The 19958-nt window shown below is 37.3% G+C and overlaps 2 protein-coding genes across 3 annotated transcripts in view; one reads left to right on the top strand and one right to left on the bottom strand.

The window, feature by feature from the left end:
* The window catches only part of LOC135694172 (FERRY endosomal RAB5 effector complex subunit 3-like), an 18022-nt gene extending 15748 nt beyond the window's left edge, over nucleotides 1-2274 (top strand). Inside the window, exon 11 of the mRNA XM_065212865.2 lies at nucleotides 112-2274. Coding sequence (XP_065068937.2) covers nucleotides 112-210 — 99 coding nt within the window. The 3' untranslated portion in view covers nucleotides 211-2274. The remainder of the gene's footprint in view (nucleotides 1-111) is intronic.
* Nucleotides 1146-19958, bottom strand: LOC135693580 (uncharacterized). Of its 2 annotated transcripts, XM_089111021.1 has the most exons (13): nucleotides 19800-19958; nucleotides 13641-13811; nucleotides 12130-12300; nucleotides 10606-10797; nucleotides 7830-8000; nucleotides 6579-6770; nucleotides 6166-6345; nucleotides 5401-5601; nucleotides 3684-3860; nucleotides 3094-3288; nucleotides 2460-2627; nucleotides 2111-2294; nucleotides 1146-1425 (listed from the first exon to the last, which is right to left on the bottom strand). In XM_089111021.1, the coding sequence occupies exons 1-12, from the start codon at nucleotides 19846-19848 to the stop codon at nucleotides 2113-2115; spliced, it is 2049 nt and encodes a 682-aa protein (XP_088967147.1). In that variant the 5' UTR covers nucleotides 19849-19958; the 3' UTR covers nucleotides 1146-1425; nucleotides 2111-2112. The 2 variants fall into 2 exon arrangements, with proteins under 2 accessions (XP_088967147.1, XP_088967148.1); XM_089111022.1 differs by lacking the exon at nucleotides 5401-5601.

Genomic DNA, 19958 nt, shown 5'->3' with positions numbered 1-19958 from the left:
TCGATTTGCTGTTTACGATATGAAAGGTCCGTTCCTGTTTATTTTTGGGAAAGCCTTTTTTATTGTTGAAAAGAATTCGATTCTTTTTTTAAAGCCAGATCCTTTTTATAGGGAATTTCAGAAGATCTGTTCTCCTCTTTTACAAACATGCTGCCGAATGTCTTCCGGGTGTCTACTCCATTGGATCTCTCTGGTATAGCACGTGATTGATCATCCTACCTTGCCTGAATTTATGCAAAATGTGAAGCATTCTCCAAACGACAGACCTTGAATGGATTTTTACGGTTAATTTTGTTTTAAAAATAGTCATGTGCTTGGGTATTTTCAACTAGTATGGTTCATAAGAACTTTTTCAACATCAAAATCAGGCATATTTATCGAATGTTAAGATGCTAGACTCATTAATAATTTTCAAAATGTAATGATAATGTCCAATAAGTTTTGAAAAGTATGATACTTCGAATGATAAAAGTCTTTAAATAGTTTGAAAAAATTATTTTTAATTAGAGCTTCGAAGCGAAAGTAGAATGTTGATTTTGCATATAAAATTTGTGTTTGCGTGATCTCTTTTCGGAGGTTTTGCTATTGATCGAACTGCAAGCTACAATTTTGAATTCAGCAGTTCATGTTTATGTTATGTGTTTATTTTACGTGTTTATGTTACATGTTTATTTGTTTGTTTCTTTGTTTATTGATTGATTGATTGATTGATTGATTAATTGGTTGATTGACTGATTGGTTGATTGACTGATTCACTGTAATGGTATGATTGATCGATTTAGGCGATTGTTTGCTTGATTGTGAAAAGGTAGCCTGGGGACAAAATGATTAAACATTCGTTTAAGACATACTCATTATTATGAAATTCTTCTCAAGAAGAGGAAAGTTAAGAATATTAATTTGAATCACGTGTGTCCATCACTCATTTTGTGTTCTTTTTTATGTTCCTCCTCTTTGAAAATTAATTAGTTAAGAGAAGAGAAATGATTTTGTTGAAGTTAATTTCAACGTTTTACATTCATTCATGCCATGGCCTTTTTAGTAATGATTCTTATCTTCAGTTGAGACATGATGATAATTTATGAAAAATAGATTTTAAATAGAATATAAATTTTCTTTTGATGATCGAAAAAAACACGAAAATGTATGATATCCGTACAGGGAGGTAAAGAGCCCATTTTTCAACCCTAAAAGCATGTTTCACACAAATTAATACAAACACGTTTTCTACCGAATTCACAAGCATATTCAAAGCGTGAAACATAAAGAAATTCACTCACAGCAAACAAGCTATCCAAGAAAGTAAAAAAAAAACTAAGATTACAATAATTTTAAAGCAATTGCGAAAGTTTAATTGAATTGTTCACTGGGTCTTGAATTTATCTATGGTGTTAAGGTTCTTGGGACATCTGACGCTTGAAAGTCCTACAAAAAAACATGTCCATTGTAAAAGGTTCGCTACAAGAAGAACTTTTATTTTCAGCCATTTTGTTTAAACGCAATATAATGAGTATTTTGCAATTTAAACACGATAATCCTAGTCGTGTCACAGAAATGAGACATTACATTATCATCCACTTAATTAAAAAGTTTTCCTGCCTTCCCCTAAAGTATCAGAATGCCAAGCATGGTTCTAAAAGATGAATTTTGGCATGTTGCCAAAAACATGGATATCAGGATTAAATCGAGGCTCGAAGTGTTTTATGTTCTCTTATTTTGCAAACGTAGCGTCGTTAACTTAGGAGAAACTCAATTTGAAATTTATCTTTAAATACCTACCTGACGCTATTATCGTAATATCACAATTGAATCATTTTTTACTATGGAACATATTCAAAATGCAGAAGGAGGCTGGGATGAGTACATCTTTAAGATAGCACATTTTTGGCCAAGCCGTAATCCCCACAAAAAGAACTTTGAAGTGCACTGACTTCCGACATTTACCAGCGATGTCAAAAATTATAGAACTATGCTTATGAAACGACCAACAATTTTTTGGGTAAATATTTTAGATCATATTTTTCGTAACTAGAAGAAGTCGTTTTCAACTTCAATGGCTAATAAAAGCATACAGCACAAAGTAGATTTCTGGAAATGCCGATTGAGTTACCTTCAGACTTCGACGCATGTCATGAGCGTATCATGTTCACATAAATCATTATCAGGATCATACACCAGGGACAAGGGATGGCAAGGCCTGTCGTAGACCGGATGTCCAGTGACACAGCTTATGAAGTGATGACAGTTCCATGGGTTTCTGTAGTTACCAGTTGGCCTTTTGTTGCAAAACGTGGCTGAAATGAAAAGTACCCTTCTATTTAGCTTTCACTGACGACCAGTCTTGAATATCTAGATGGGTAAATGATTCTTGCAAATGCAAACAGAAATCGATACTTTATTGTTTAAAGTAATGTGGACACTTAGTTCAAGCAGGCAATTTTTATAGCCAAGAAACTTACTTCTGTCAGCAGGAACAACTGCTCGGCATGCCATGACATCTGGAGCGAAAATCTGTTTAGATGGGCAAAAGTGCAAGATTTCTTGGCCTGCTTTACATTCCAAATACTTGAACACATCAGCAAGAATGTAAAGGCCGTCGGGCTTGCCTGTACAGCGATTCTTTGTGGCTATAAGAGAATCAGAATAAATATACGTGATCGAGATTTTTTCTGATCGGCTGATCACTCCAACGGAACCGTGATTCGAACTTAATTGATTCTGGTGATAACCAATGCATTGATATGTAATCAATAGCTGTATTATCAACTTCAGTGATCTCATTAATGGTTGTCAGTTGTGGTTCATTGATTGACCAGTAAAATCAATTGGTTAGAGCATAGTCAATAGAAAAAAAACTCTTTTGATATGTTTTTATGTTTCTCTTTTGACAGTAGTGATTCAATGATTGATCAGTAAAATCAATTGGTTAAAGCACAGTCAACAGAAAAATTTCGAGCTTTTCTATTGACTATGGTTAAAGCCTTCATAACTTTCAAAGTCTTACTTCATCAAAAGAAACACAAGTTAAAGATTAACCGATTGTATCTCTTGCTTTGAATGAATTCTAGAGAAGTTAATACTTTAAATACTCACGTGTCGGTGATGTAAGATTTTTGCAAGGAAACAAATGGGCATGTTCGCATCTGTCAGTGTTTGGATCATAAACGAGAGATGGTGGATGGCAAGGCCTATCATACGGTGCCGGGTGACCAATAACACATGTTATGAAATTGTGGCAATTCCAAGGATTGCGATAGTTGCCGCTTTGTCGAGCATCGCAAAACCTGTCTAAAATTAAATATGCAGTTACATTAGGTAAGCTGTATTGAATATGCCATTTAATTTTGTAGTCATTTGTCGGATGCTGAGGAGCAAGAAAGACAAAACAGGGTCCCGACAAATGATTCAAATGCCCCAATGTACACGACAAACAGTAATTCTTCTTGAATGACGATCCTTTTTACATTGACTGATGACCTAAAAATTTTTATTAAGGAAACCAATTTTTTGGAAACCGATGCCTCCGCAGCCATTTCCCCTTCTTTCCTGGTCCCTAGCATAACCCAAAATCCATTTTAGTCAGTGCTCTTTGAATTCAGAATATTGCCATTACCAATGCCGAGAAGTTAGGACAAAAACTTTGTTCTCGATCTAGAACAAAATATTTTTGTTTAAACCCTCACCTTCAGCGGATGTCGTTACTTTGCTGCATGCCATTTTCTTTGCTACAAATATTTCGTTCGCGGGACAGTTATGGACGATTTCGGAACCAGATTTGCACTCCAAATAAGAGAAGACATCGGGTATGACATACAAACCATCCGACTTCCCAGCGCATCGATTTGCTTGGACAGAGAGCACTGCACAAAAAAGAAAACATCAATTTTCAATATACATTTTGAAGGTGTAGCATCAAAACACAACAGTCTTAAATACATTCATACAAACACTGAAAAGGACACTTACCATTTGCGCTTAAAGAAATACAGAAGATGTGGAGTAGATAATACCCCACTCTATCCATGACGGCTTGTGTACAAGTTTCAAAATGGCTTGTATATAAGTATCGTATGCCTACGCTGAGCGTCTTTTTGCTTTTGATTCCATTCTGAAGTGTGCCCTACTTATACCCGACCCGCGCAACGTAAAATTCAATGCGGCAATATTGATTTTCCGCTAATTACCAGTCGAAAGGTGGGTGTTTTTCAATTTTCATAACATCATCAATACTAAATAGCAATATTTACCAAGCTGTGTAAAATTTTTGTTCGACTGATATAACTGAAATTGCGCACTTTACTTCCCTGTGTATACACTTTGCTTGTTCACGGCCATGAGCTCGTGTCTCAAATTGTCAACTCACATTTCAGTTCCAGACGGACTACTAAGCAATAAATTTATTCATTTTTTGATAGTTTTGCAGTCTTTTGTACATCCTGTGCTTTTATGAAGCAGCAGTCTTCAAACATTTGGGTGTTCAATTTTAGCTTTTCAAAGCTAATTCTTACTTCAATATTTGCATCTTATTTCGGTAGATAAATAATATGGTACTTGTTGTCACCAATTACGTTTATAACGTAATTTGTTTATAACGCCACTAAAGGTACTTGTTGTCACCAATTTTGAGCCATGTTCAATCTATTTAATATAAGAAATAGTCTTTATGAGGCTTTTTCTATTTATTCAGCTCAGTTTCCTGTTGGTTTTTAGTTAATTCTTTCGTCAAAAGGCATAAAATTTTACAACCTGTTATAATTCGAGTCAAACTTTACTGGAAGAGGGTATTTTCCTTTCATAATCTGTTCTGTTTGGGCAAATGTCTATAGTATGAATTTCAAATAGGCTTTGGTTCTCCTTGAAATTTCTAGTTACCGAATAAACGGGGGCTTCAAACGCATGAATATTGCAAAGATGACGTATCTACACCACGCATGTACGTGAGACAAGGCGTTGGCAAAAAGCATGCATATGCGCAACTTTTCTGGTTAAAGAGTGCGGACATTACAGTACGTGCTTACAAAACCTGCTCATTTCAATGGTGATTATTTCTTGTTCTATTAATCGGAGAAAAGATCATTATTTTCCTAATATGGTAGACTCCTTCGCAGTTGCACGGTGGATTCAGAAAACATCAGTTGTTGACCAAGAATGCAAAATGGTAGTTAGCTGAGGTATGTTTATTTTGAAAAGTGCGCGCCGGTAAATGCGCAAAGTTAGCAAAGTGTTCCTTGCATTTTGGTACTTTGTGGCACAGGTTCAAAGTTTCCATAAGCAGTTTTTGAAATCATGTAGGAACAAGATAATTTCGAAAGATTCTCTTAATAAATTTCCTGAGAATTGTTTGTTTATTCAGGCAAATCCCGAAAAACTGATTAAGCACTAAAAATAAAAAAGACTAACTTTTAGTAGAACTTTTCACTGTCAAGCAAGGAAAATCTCGTGGGTAAACACATCTATCTAGCTGAGGGTGGAAAACCAGTTCACGAAGCGGTGGCTTTTGACAATTGAACGTAAAAATCTGGCCAACGAAGCACTTGAAAAATTTATGGCAGTCCCATGGATCTCTGTAGTCACCACTTGGTAGTCCTTCGCATAATGTAGCTGCAATACAAAAGCTTTCAGATTTGCAATTTCCTTTGCTGAACGAGAACTGAATCAACGCAGATACCACGGTAAGAGTAACGATGTTATGACGGATAACAACGGAGACTGCATCTTTATAGTGGCCTGTGCCCAATTCCATACCACAAATGTTCCCACCTTCATGTCACATAAAGTGGCAACTAGTCATTTATGTCACTAGCAGTCCCGTCGCTAGCTATGGTGCTCAAGGGGGTTTTCAGGTTCAATTCCCAACAAAGTGGAAGAGCCAGCCTTAAGTTGCCGACAAGTTTGAAAGTTTGCCGTCTAAGCACCCCTAAGATGGCAAAAAAACTCACGCCCCCCCCCCCCCTTTAGCGGCGGTCTTGGATAATATTTACGGTGGCTGCAATGCTTTGATATGCTAGGTTGCATAAAATACCTATATATAAGCTTTACGTCATTTCCGTTGTGAGCCCTGAAGTATGGGAACCGAGGATCTCAAGGTCAAATTTTTGCTGACAATTGTAATTCGTAATTTGCCCATTCCCAACCCCCTGACTTCCGAGGTGACCATAAACTGACCTTGGTCTGCTGCAGTGACTGCTCTGCATCGCCTTTCCCTGTGGATGTAAACCTGATTCGTGCCACAGCTTTCGATTGTTCCGACGTGATTTGTGCATTTCAGGTATTTGAAGGTGTCTGGCATTGGGTAGGAGCCGTCCTCCTTCGAAGCACATGCGGCGTCGCCAATTTCAGCCACAACTAGGATAACGAGACATGAATATTCAAAAACTGCTTTTGCCGTTCACTGACCCTTTGAAACTTTCTCAAGTAAAAAAAGTCGTTTTTATAAAATTATGCATGAACTTTTTTACCTAGAAAAGGTGTTCTTAGTTCTTGAACGAAAAATTATACCAACACATACAAAGCAACGTAGTATGATAAGTTTTCTAGGACCTTAGGATCAAAACTTCAAAACGACAAACTTTGCCTACGTTGATTGCCACTTTTCACCACGGTGCATGGATATTCTTCGGTGTAAACGCATTGATCTTTCTCGGGGTTGAACACCAAACTTGGAAGCTGGCAGTTGAAAGGATATGTGACACCAGAAAAACATTTGTAAAACATGTGACAGTTCCATGGATATCTGTAATCACCGTTTGGAAGTCCTTCGCAGAATGTATCTACGATGATATTAGATAGATTAGTTGAAGAGGTTTTTACGATAGTTGTTTTGCAAACAAAACCTCGTAACTAGTTTCTAACAATTGAACTTTAGAAAAGACATTCGATGTGTATGTTAAAAACACACTGTCTGCTCAAAAGAGTCTCCTTTACCTTACAAGAAAAGAGCTCTTCAAAACAAACAGAAGGGACCGGAGCAATGCACCGTATCTGGTCGGTTCCCTAAAAGCTGTATTCGGATAATAGGTCGAAGCAAATAAATGATGTGGAGATCCGGTTTAAAATGCTAACCATTAAGCGATACCTTGCCTTTATTGATATGTTCATAGGCAATGTGTTAAAGCCTCACGATTTACAAAGGGTGGAACATTTTACCGACTTCTTGCACGTTCTGTAGGCGTGGGTATGTTTTCGGTATATTTTTAATCGATAAACAGATTTTAGGGCTTTGAGGTACATTTTAAAGAAATTCAAGACATTGGTAACTATGGTGGAAATATACGAGGATTCTTAATGGGCAATTTAAATAAGTCGTTTAAGTCAATTGCTTTCTTTTACGTCAATAATCAAATTTCAAGTAAGCAAGAAAAATTTGAAATATTGCAATTTACTTGAATGACTAAAAAGGGTTGTCCTATTGGCTGAATCAAATCATGCCACATACGCCAAGTATGAGACATTTAGCCAGACATTTTGGCCACATGGTACATGTATTTCCGTTACAGAATGTTATTCGAGTCCAATTCGAAAACTTGACTGCCTAATACTAATAAGAGTAACAAAAATACCTCTAAATACGGATATAAATTGGTCTTGGATCTAAACGCTTTGAACCAAGCTTAAGATACAGTATCCATGAACTTACTTTGAATATTTCATTGCCTTGGCTCGCCGAATATTTGTGCATATTTCACTTTGTTTGCAGTTTCAGGGGTAGCTCATAGTGTTCCTTAAGGTTTAGCGGTCAAAAGTAAAAATCCTAACAAAATTAATATTATGACGTCACATTTTAAATTTCTATAGCTGAGTGATTTGCAACATAACGAGCGAAAACTTACTCTGATCTCCAAGTGTGACTGCCCGACATCTTTGTTCTCTGTGGATATAAACCTGGTTTGCAGGGCAGTTGACCACATGGCCTACTTGGCTAGTGCATTGCAAATATGTGAAGGTATCGCTGCGTGGATACTTTCCGTCTGGCCTTCCGCTGCACGCAATGTCTAACACCACTAGATAAACAGAAATATGTCATTTCTATATTATTCAATATTCAGAATGGCAATTATTATTAAAGAAAACATAAAGCGCCATCTCTGCTGACAAAACAGGCCGTGAATGCAAGATCACATAACAGTGAGTTTGTATTTGAGAACCAGATGTTGTTTTAAGTAATGTTTACACTATGAAGTCTAACCTAGGTAGGGCTATCACGAGGCAAGCCTTGTTTGGGGGAGGGGGAGGGTGTGGACTACGATTTTACATGATTAACTGAAATTCTTTAGTTGCTGACCCAACCCTTTGTGATACATTGTGTCAGCCAGGCGCGGATCTAGGGCATCTAGAACGGTTGCACAGGTTTCTTTCTCTGTGAATCTTGAATTTCTACCTAAAACTTCAACTGCAACAATTGCTGCATTTCTCTCTGAATGACAACAGTTCTTCCGTCTACATTCTGAATTGAACCCCCACACAAGTTCTAAATTTCGTAAAGACAGCCCTCCCTTGTTGCAAAATATCCAACAGAGTTTCCAACTTCCCAATTCGTCTTTTATCCCAAATTTTCGAGGAATTCAAAGTCGAGGGAATCAGTCGTCACACGAAGTGACAATTTGGAGTATGCTATCCAATATTGAAACCGGTGGCTATTGTTTACTGAAAACCTGTGATAACCTTTGAAAACCTGTGAAAACCTGTGCCCATATGTTTCCCATATGCGAAAAAACCGGTAGCTAAAAAGCATATTGGATATCGATATGCAAATGAGAACATGAGCTCTTGTATCTAGAATTTCCTTTTCGGAAAATATCATGAAAATTAGAATCGAAGTTGCAAGGATCAAAGGCCATGCTAAACGGAATAAAGTTTTTACATTTTAGAAAAAAAGGGGGGATACTTAAGAAATCTTTGCTGGCCACGCCTTTAAAATGCACTCTTTTAAGTAAATTTTTACATTTTATGCGGTTATCAAATTAATCACAATTTGATAACCTCATATAAATTTCCACTTTCAGCAGTATTTATGTACCATTAACACACGGGGCCATAACACACGGGGTGATAACACACGGGGTGATAACGGGGTAAAGAACCCCGAAGCCGGTCAACATTTTGGCTAGATCCGCGCTTGCAACCTAACTATATGGCATAAATTCGAAACATCCATCAGTGGCGGAAATTACGGGGATATGGGAGGCTCAGACCAACCCCCCCCCCCCCCCAACCCCCCCTACCCTCCCCAATCAGAGATCTCTTCGGAAAATTTGGGCTTTCGTCGCACAATTTACAAAGTTTTAACGTGCCAAAATGACTGCAAGAAATCGTTCTGAAATGTATTTTAAGCAAATCTAAGGGGCGTGTTTGTCAAATTTTCTGCTCGCTTCGCTCGCAGGTGATTTGCGTTTTCTTTTTCTACCCCAGGGATCTCTATAATCTCCTTGTGCCCTTAAACATACCTGATACAATAATAAACACACCAGTACTAAATAATCAAACAAACAATATATGACAAAAATCAAAATTGCATTCAAATTGTATATCTAATTTCAATTCCGTAAAGATTAGCCGGACTTTCCATCGGATTCTTCCAAACAAAAGTTGTTTTCAAACGTATTTTCCACAGAAAAACACAAGATAAAATGCAGAAAATAAAGGTTACAATTACTTGTCAAAAATGTTATCGGTCGACCTCTTGCATCATCAATTGCGTTAGATGAGATACCGATCGTGATATCAAAAATAATTAACGGATTGTTCTTATGGATTGGGCGTGGCCAGCAAAGATTTCTTAAGGGTCCCGCCCCATAACCACCTATTTTCATCAAAATGTGCATTGATAAAGTTTCCTTAAAATTAGGTATGATCCAAGATGTTATCTTGTCGGAAAATCGTAGGCCTGAGCCCCCGCCCCCAAATGAAAGCGTGAATTTCCGCCACTGACTTCCATTGCTGTGATAATAAGGACTTTCCTTTAATAAGACTCTTGTCGTATCTGTATATCAGGACGGACAAAGGATGTATTCACTACCGGGGGCGGCACCATTGTTGCTGCCGAAGGAGCAGAAAATTCTCGAATTTTGATGCTTCTAGTTCCCTGGAAAATGCACTCTTTTAAGCAAATTTTACTAAAGCAATCCTCATTTTCCTATTAAAAATTTATTTATTTTTGCAATCGGACTGAACATCAGATAAAAAGAACTGGTACAATTTTGCAGTAGTCTTGAAAATACCCATGTTGTTGCGTTACTTCCAAAGCCAGGTAACAAGCAGGCACTAGTTGTCAATTTTGTGTCCCCCTTTCCATCTTGGCATTACTTTAGAATGTAAAAAAGATCTGAAGCTCATTGTAAATTGCAGTTGACATATCTACCAAGAAACTTTAGGGAAAATGGACACAAGGCACACTTGTACCTGAGTAGGGCCTCGTTTTTAGGATTGAGTACCAACAAGAAATCTGGAAGTCATTTACACTAAGTTTTTTCACTTGCATTCATATCAAGGAATCATATTTAATCAAAGGGGAAAATCGTGAAAGGTGCTCCAATATGACAAAGTTGTGAATCAAATTTTTTATGATATTTGCATAAATTGTGATAAATGACGTGAAACGTGACTTACCGTCATTACCGCTTGTGACAACAGTGCAAGTATACTGATAAGAATAAACACATTGGTCTTTCTCGGGGTCGAACACTAATTCAGAAAGCTGACAGTTGAACGGGTAAGTGATCCCTGAGTAGCATTTGATAAACATGTGACAATTCCAAGGGTCTCGGTAGTCATCATTAGGAAGTCCCTCGCAGAAGGTTGCTGAAATGACACCGTAAAAAATCAAGCTTGCACATCGCTGAAATTGAGTTAAAATCAATGTTCTTTGAGCATCACATTTTCAATCAAGCTGGCACAATCTCGCCAACAAAAAATGCCTTAAAACGTATGACGGCAGGTTACGGCAAGTGACGGCTAGCTATAAATTTGATTTTTCCGGAAAAAGAAATGCAATTGTTTGATGCGATCTTTTTTGCTTCTTAAATTGGAATAAATTTTTTTTCACAAAGCAAGCGTTACCTAACGCGCCCTGAAACTTTTGTCATCAGAAAAATGAAAAGCAACAGGCTCGTAAGGAACAGGCTATAGGAACGAGGACTGAGCCTGATCTCCAACTGAATCGCCTAGAGAGCAGATCTAAATGTGTAAAGAGTGCTCGATGCCGGGTAGACAGAGCTGAACACGCTGCTTTGTAGAGCAGGAGAGTTCTAATTTCCAGTCTATTGTGTGCAATCAACTTCATTGATGGCTAAATTGGGTTTCCTTAAAATCTATAGGCTGCAATAGCCATTCAATTGTGTGGGCTAAATAATTTCCTTTTTTATAATAATTTTAATCCAAATTTTTGAGTGCGGCGTTAATCAAAGGACGGCGTTCATAAGAGGAAGTACTGTATAGGCCGACATGGCCCATAATCTACTACAAGAAAAGAAAACAAGGATGTAAAACTAAAATCATTAAGTAAAAAGGCTACAAGGTAAATTATTGTTTGAACATTTACAACATTAAACACAAACTCATTAATTTACAAGTACAATACAAAAATTGTAAAAAGTACAAGATCTTAGAAACACAAGAGCAAAATGTGCAGTGCTAATTTTTCTAGAAGTATAATAAATTTCATGCTTTTGGAATGCCTGCCTTGCTGGTCTTGCAAAAAGTTGTATCAAATCAGTATCCTCTTGGCTCACCATCGAAGCAAATTTGTTTTCGATACTAAGATTTTTATATAAGGATACCTCTCTTCAATTTTCACTAGCAGAATATTCGTTTCTTCAGAGTAAAGGAGGCAAACCGCTACAAAATTAAATTCTTCTTCTATATCACGAATGGAGATGAAATCGCTTATATAGATTTCAGACGACAAACTATTATACTATAGGTGCTAAAGATGGTAGGTGTTTACTCAACGTGCACCTTTCATTTACTTTTGGGTTAAGAAAATACATTAAGTGGATTCTAAGATCCTAAAAAAGGTTTTTTCTGAACTAACTGCGTATATTTTGTGTATCTATTCATGAGTTAAAGAGTATACATGTAAGGCAAAAAATATATGTTTTTAGGTAGCCAAAAGCAAAAGCATTTATGACTAACCTTGATCTGCGATCGTCACAGCACGGCATCTTCGTTCTCTGTGAATATAGACTTGGTTTGTTGGGCAATTGACAACATGTCCATATCCATTTGAGCAACGCAAGTATGTAAAAGTGTCCCTTCGAGGGTACATTCCATCTTGCTTACCACTGCAAGCGATGTCTCCGGCAACTACAGAAGATAAGAGAAGTTTACATGCATATCACCAAAGTACTCTTCATTTAGAAATAAAACACATACATGATTCTGATATTTTAGTCAGTTGTTGACCTACGTGCAGTGGCGGATCTAGACAAAAATTTGAGTGGGTTCCTATATGGGCGTGGTCCCATATTTTTCTCGCAACGCCCATTTTCGCTTTTTGATAAGATTCACAATTGTAAGATTTAATTTTAGGATTTATTATTTCATCATAATTCCAAGACAAGTAAGAAAAATAAATCTGCAAACCAAACCAGGAATTGTCATCATGAATTCTAAAAAAATGGTTTCGACTTCTTGCCAAAAAGAGGACCTTAATAAACTCTTTTAGCTGGTTACAGCTGGACGTAAGCTAACTGAGTGTTGCAAGATTTGAGTGAAATTCTTGTTATAAATTTACCAAATAAGACAATTTTACAAATAATTGTCAATAATGTATAACGATGTATACCAAGTATAATGTATACCAAGATTGTCAATAATGGATAACGATGGACGAAGCCTCTCATCATATATAGCAAACAAACCCAATTATTAAAAAGTGCAAATTATTACCTATGAAATCATCTTAATCCAATCTCTAAAGTCTTTCATTTTATCGTGGTAAAATTCTTACTCTTTAGATAAATATATTGTGTATACGTCTTCAAGAGTTCTATAAACTTTGCATTTCAAAGAGAAAATGTCTTCGACATTCCTGAGCTTCCTGCCAAAAATTCTTTCCTGCTTATTGCAATATCTCGTGAATGTCACTTTACAACTATCTGAAATGGACTTTTCGCTTGATCCATGGGCAAAAGGCGGTGATCTGTCTTCTCCGGGTTAGCTAGGCCAGTCAAGAAAAATGAGCAAATAGTTGGCGAGGCGTGTTTGGAAAGCTTTTTGGAAAATTCATAGCACTCTTCCATATGATCCTTAAATTTCATTGATCTTCAGGTGCTGGTCTCTTCCCGTCTGAGGGCTTAAAACAAGCTTTCGTCATCGTGCAGTCAAAGCCTTCACTCACAGCTTTACGTCGCCATTATGACAAAGATACTGTTTTTGCTTTCATTTAAACTTTGGTTTGATATTTCAGAAGAAACAATCTTTTGATGGCACAAAAATTAGAAATGGATTTGGAAAATGTTGCTATTGATTATGGCTTTGAATAAGGATAGGTAACATGTTTTGAGGGATGTCATTTTGGCAGGAGTGCATTTGCTGACCCTAGACGATCAATGGTTCGCCAATTCAGTGAAAAATCCAACCAAAGTTTAATCGGAGATTAATCCGATTTTATTTACCCACATTCACTGGCTCAAACTTCTTACCGTGATTAGTAGCAGCATTCTCCCGACATTTTTGTTCCTTAGCATCGTAAACATGATTTCGTGGGCATGGAATTAGTATTGCTTCCCCGCCTAGGCATTTCAGGTACATCAGAGGGTCTTTAAGAGGATACTTTCCATCTTGCTTCTTGTCACAAAGAGGGTCTGCAAAGACTACAAGAAAACGTAAAGGAATCATAATTAGACTTGACTAAACCCAAGCCTTGTTTAAAATATCTTCATTCAGTGTATAAGATACTCAGTATATAGCAGTGGCGTAGCGTGAGCGCAGAACTTAGGCATGCGGTAACATAAAATATACGGCTATGTTGAATGAATGTAATTGTAATTTCAGTTTCTAAAAAATACAAGCGGTAATTAATGGTTATAGTGATAATAAGTTTTGATTTTGAAAGTAACAAATTATTTGTACTAGAGTAATTCTAATCAATCAAGGTGTCTATTCTTTGCATCAGAGGCTCCGATAGAGGTTCGAAAGTGAAGGGGGGCAAGGGAAAAATTATCAACCATGCGAAAAGTTTTTGAAAAGGGGCTCAATTGTTTAGCAAGACTTTTCAGAAAAACTCCTAGTGCTAAAACTGCTTCGCAAAAGATTTTATTCTTATTCATATTCCTCAAGAAAAGGCATCGCCTAATGCCCACCTAATGTAAGAATTTTTATGCTATAATGAAGCTGGGGATTCCCGCAAGGAGGAGCTCTCCACATTGCGAAATTGTTAACACACTGCAGAGCCTAAGCGAACAGGAGCAACAGTTTCTGCTCATTTTTTACTCTCATAGTTAACTAAGATGAAAATAGTGAGCTGTGAGAGTTGTTAGAATTGAAGATGCTTCCATGTGTAAAGTTTCAGAAAGTTAGTCCCGGCAAATCATCATGTATTTGGCAAGGCTTGCGCTCAGGTCTACCGCATGCCCTGGTCCGTAAATTCTGACTATACTGGCAAGCCTTTTGACTTGAATTACGGAATGCGGATCATGACAAATAGACTCTGACCCCACTTTGACGAAACTTTTTCTCTTTTCAACAGTCACAAAGTAAAGAAAGGAAAATAATTGGATTTGAAATGATGTATCACGCAAAGAGTATTCGCAAAAAGCAGCTTATAGGTAGAAAAATGTTGTGGATTATCAAATATTTGGGAAGGCTTGCGCTCAGGCCGACCGCAAGCTCCAGTCCGGAAAATTCTCACTTCTCTCAGAGTCAGAAGCTTCTCTCGAGTTGCACTGAAGCTGCACTGGAGCATCACATGTTTCTCTTATTCTAGACAGGCAAAAAGAGTGATGTGGAGGGGCTTCAGACCCCGTTTACACTGTCCCGGGACAATTTTGTACCGTTACGGTTCGCAAGTGTTTACACTGTCGCGGTTCCAAATTGTTTCGTTTAGCCGTTCCGTTTACACTGTACCGATACAGTGTAATGGCTTCAAAATTTAATGGCAGAACATTGTTTAGAAGAAGCTGTATTTAGTCAACCAAGGCTTTTATTTTGCCGCCGAAGTCAACAATCGAATTTTTATTGAGAGTTAAAATGGAATGGAAGGCCGATAAAAACTTTACTTGGACGAACGACAAGGTGGCTTTAATTTTCAGTGTTATTTTAGACTACAAAACTGCAAAGTCTAATCAAGGCTTGGACTGGGAAACACAAAAGCCTTTTCTGTGGTCGTCTTTTCTTCAGAATTTCCTTTTCTTCAGAATTTGACAACGTAGTTACGCCACAATCAAAGCCTCGATTACCTGAAACAGCCATACAAAAGACCTCTTTGTGAATCCGTGACAAAATCGTCTCGGATAGGTGTTTACACTGTCCCGTTCAAAAACGGAACCGTGACGGTACAAAATTCGTTCGCTTTCAAAGCAGGGTCCAAACTGTTCCGGATAGCAGAGCAAAACCGTCACGGTTCCACAGTGCTAGTGTAAACGGAAGGGCGAACCGCGACAGTTTTGTCACGGTTCCAAACTTGCACGGGACAGTGTAAACGGGGTCTCAGTTTTCAGATTTTTCGAATTTCATAATTTTTAGCGATCTGTTTACTTGGGAAAATAGCCAATTGGGGCCAACTGGCCTGTTGGCGCTAGAGTTCACCGCATGCTGCTCATGACAAGAAAGAGAAGCCGTTTATTGCGGAAATTGTTATGCATTGAAAGTGTTGCAAGAATTTTTGAATTTGTCTATAAATTTTTACGCTTGCGCCGCAAGCGTAGCATACATAGACGCTACGCCACTGGTATATAGGATAAGATATTCGAAAGTTTATTAAAAATGTATTGTTGAGAACTGACTACAACTTTAGACTCTTATAGAGCACCTCCCATAACGTACTTGTCAGGTGAAAATCCTACGTTAACTGACAAAGACAATGATACCTAATCAGATTATGCATCTGCACCCATAGGCTTAAATAAAATTGCATGAGAATAATTAAAAAAGCGTTAAAATTTGCTAGCAATGTCGGTGACTCGTATAGCTTTTCTTCTCAGAGTTCAGTGACAATATGTGACAGTGACAGAGTTCAGTATAAACGTGTGTTCCGTTTAAGTGACGATACAAATACACAACGGTTTTACACGAAGTAAAATTGAGAATAACACCATCAAAGTCCTAACTATAGTAATCACAACATCAAGAGGTGATTTCTAAAAATGTTTCAAAGTTAAGGAAAGGCAGCATTAGGACGGAACAGAAAGCACGATTTATCATGAGCCACTATTACCCTCAAAGACACTTTTCGAAAAGGTGACAAAGTTAAGAGAATTTACGATTGGTGTGCACCCCAGGTCAAGATTTTTGCTAATAAAACATATCGGACAAGGGCAAATTTACGAAAACAAGATCATTACAGAGTTTTTTCGTGCTTACAACCCTCCATCCCCCCAAAAAAATTAACAATAGAACCTTTAACAGGGGGCTCGACCCCCTGCCCCTAAGTAAAATCACAACTGGGTACATCATTAATATATTATGGAGATGGTATGTGCAGAAAGCGTTGTGAAAAGGGCACCTTTGTGAAAAGGGCACCTTTGTGAAAATGGCACCTTTGTGAAAAGGACACCTTTGTGAAAAGGGCACCTTTGTGAATAGGACCAGTGGCGTACCCAAGGGGGGGAATGGGGGGTCCGGACTCCCCCTCCCCCCACTTTTCTAAAATATGGTCCTCGAGATTTGTCCAAAAACGATGTAAAACTCATTGGGGGGGGGGATAGTATACTGTATGCTTGTGTCAATAACAATTGCAAAATGTTTGCTATTTACCGTAGCTAACATGAATAAAAACTTTACCCTCCCCTTGATTGACATCTAACAGTAACTAGATTCAGGGTCGGATTTAGCTATGCTAGTTGAGTTATGAGGTCCCTCACTTAGGCCCTGACGGAGCGGAGATATGCAGTTTACATACACAGACATACATACACAGACATCCCATCATATATTCACAGAAAATTTAGAATTAGTCAAAACATTACATTATTATTATATTCTTGCTCTGTAGAAATGCTTAAAGAAGCGACAGGTTCTCGAGACGATACTCAAATTTCAACTAACTATTTAATAACAAACAGGTGGCTAATAAGCAGTCATAGGGTGTCCACATCACAATATAACAATTATCCCTTAAAAATGTCAATATCTTCAATTTAAGCAAATTTCTAAAATTACATTCCCTCATCACAGGAAGCAAGGTTGGGCCGTTGGTGCATCGGCACAAGTTGCTTCACCTAAACTCATACAAAATGCTAACCTTTAACACTTTCGTGCAAAAGCCCAAACTACAGAAGTCCTTCTTCTTTATTATTCCCAATGGCATCAAAGAAGCAAATAAGGACTTAATACCGAACTGAAGCATGACAATTGACAAACAAATGAGAATAATACAAATTAGCTAAAATAAGAACCCCTAGCAAAATCAAATTCTACGACATCCTTCGTGAAATTAACTCTGATAAAATTTCATTTGATCAGCATTTATCAGCTTTTAAATTCTTTATATCCGAAAAGTTTAAGCATACCAACCTCATTTCGGGTCATTTAAGAAACATGCTTTAATGCATTTCTAGGCTTTCGGTTCGAAACAAATTTTCTGCATTGTTCCTAATTTTGGTGCTGGCCTGCCCGGAACCTACATTCGCAAGCCTGGACAAAGCAGAGCAGTGGAAAAACATGCCTGTATTTAATTGAAAAGCAAATTCATTTTCGGCGTGTGAAACGTTCGGACACAAAACGGTCTGAAAATATAATTGTCCGAAACTTTTTCGTATAGAAAGGATTGTTGAAACATGTACATTTGGGTGTGCACGTGCAATAGGAAAGTGCCAGGAACTGTAGCGTTGCAATAGATCGAGCAAATTAGAACTAATACTCAAAACAAAGACGCGCTTTAAAAACATTGGATTTCTCCACTTTCTTTCAAGCTTTTAGATATACACCCATTTTCATAAGAATCAATAAAGTTCAGTTTGGCTGTTCTCAATATGTTCGTAAATTATTGGGTTGTAAGCAGTGAAATTGCTAGGTTTTGTGCTCAAGGGGAGTCTTTAGACCCCATTTGCCAACAAATTAAGTGAACCATTTTTTATTTGCCAATAAATTTGAAAATTCACTGACAAAGCACCCTTACAGGGCCGTCAGAAGCGGAAGGCTGAGGGGTGGAGCCCCCCAATATTCGTCAAACTGTACTATATGTCCTTTATAACAGTGTAATCACGGAATATTTCTATTCTGTGGTGTATGAATGGGAACAATACAATGGGCAATCCCCCTATTTTTAATTTCATTCCGATGGCACTGCCCCTATATGGAATTTTAAGGGGTTTCACAACTTTTTAAAAGATGCACTTTACAATACCTCAGCTTTAGCTTGTTCTTAATTTGTTCTTAACTGTTAACCAATTTTAATGCTAGCGTTCCTATGAGATTGTTCTTTAAAAAAATGGAAGACAAGAAAGCTGTGATCTGATAACAGCATTAAAAAAATAAATCTAACAAATAAAAATCAACAACTTAATAACAGAAGTAGTAAGGAAGTAGTAACAATACGATGCACGTATTTTTTTACAAGAAACTATGGTCCGGTACTGGTAGGCAGTTTCGTAAATTTTCTGGCCATTTTGCTATCAAAGTTTCTTACATGTTTCTTAAACTTCTGATAGGTGTTGAATTTTTTAAACGTGCTTTCAGGGTAAAGTAAATAGTTCACTTACATTCAGAGATAAACTAATGTAATGTGTTAATTCGAAGAATGATAAACGAAAACAAGTATTAAGTGTACAATTGAGTGTGCAATTTACTGAGAATGAATGCAAACTGAATGTCAAGTGTAGCGTTGCAATATAATACAGTGATGTTAAATGTCAAGACTGTTTCGAGTGTCAACTCGAAAAATTAAATCTACAAACTATAAAAGTTTCTTAGCTGTTTTCAATTTGGGTAGGGTTGTTTCTTAACTCTCGAAAAATTGAGCCTACCGTTTCTTATAACCTATTTCTTATTAAAAATGCGTGTAATTGAATACACAAACGCACAGTACATTCACACTTTAAGAAGACAGTGGACAGAACTTGAATATCGTTCTTAAATTGATTACATTTGAAATTAAAGTAATTTGAGGCCAAAAGCTTATAAGGTGGTTTATCAATATTAGGAATATCTTCCACCTTCTTGAAGATGAAACTTGGGTTTTCATCAGCAGACAAATTATTGTATAAATTTCTGTTGAAATATTCTTTATGAATGCTTAGGCCATGTCAAAAATTCTCAGACCTTAAAAAAATCGAGACGAGCAATTCCTAGGTCCTGTGCAAACAGTAGACGCATTAAAGGCTTTCTGCCAGAAGCTAAGGATGTGCTGCAAGATTCGATCACACTTCGGCGATCTTTGTTAAAATCCTTTGACAATCTACCTTCAGGGGTAATCCGTTAGCAGGCAGTCTTGATAATCCAAAAAGCTTCTCGACTGAAACATTAAAAAGCCACTGCAATATTTGTATTAGAATAAAAATATTCCATATGCATATTTCGACCAGAACAGAACATAAAAACGAATTTGATTTGCAAATGTGATCAGAGCAATGAGGCATTCCACATGATCCCTGTATATAAACTTCAGGTCTTCACTGACTTAAAAGATGGTGCTTCAAACTTACCCCCAAAGACAGCAATTAAAGACAGGGTACAACCAAACCAGAACTTCATCTTCGTCTGTCTTCTTTGCAGTGTGCTTGAATGTGAAATAAAAGGACTAACTGCAGATCTTTTATACCAACAGGGAAATTTTGCGGAAGTTCAATCCCTCATCATGTGAT

Source organism: Rhopilema esculentum, chromosome 11, assembly GCF_057945365.1.
Source record: "Rhopilema esculentum isolate cy_ngs chromosome 11, ASM5794536v1, whole genome shotgun sequence".
NCBI classification, from domain to species: Eukaryota; Metazoa; Cnidaria; class Scyphozoa; order Rhizostomeae; family Rhizostomatidae; genus Rhopilema; species Rhopilema esculentum.
This window is presented reverse-complemented; position numbering and strand designations above follow the sequence as displayed.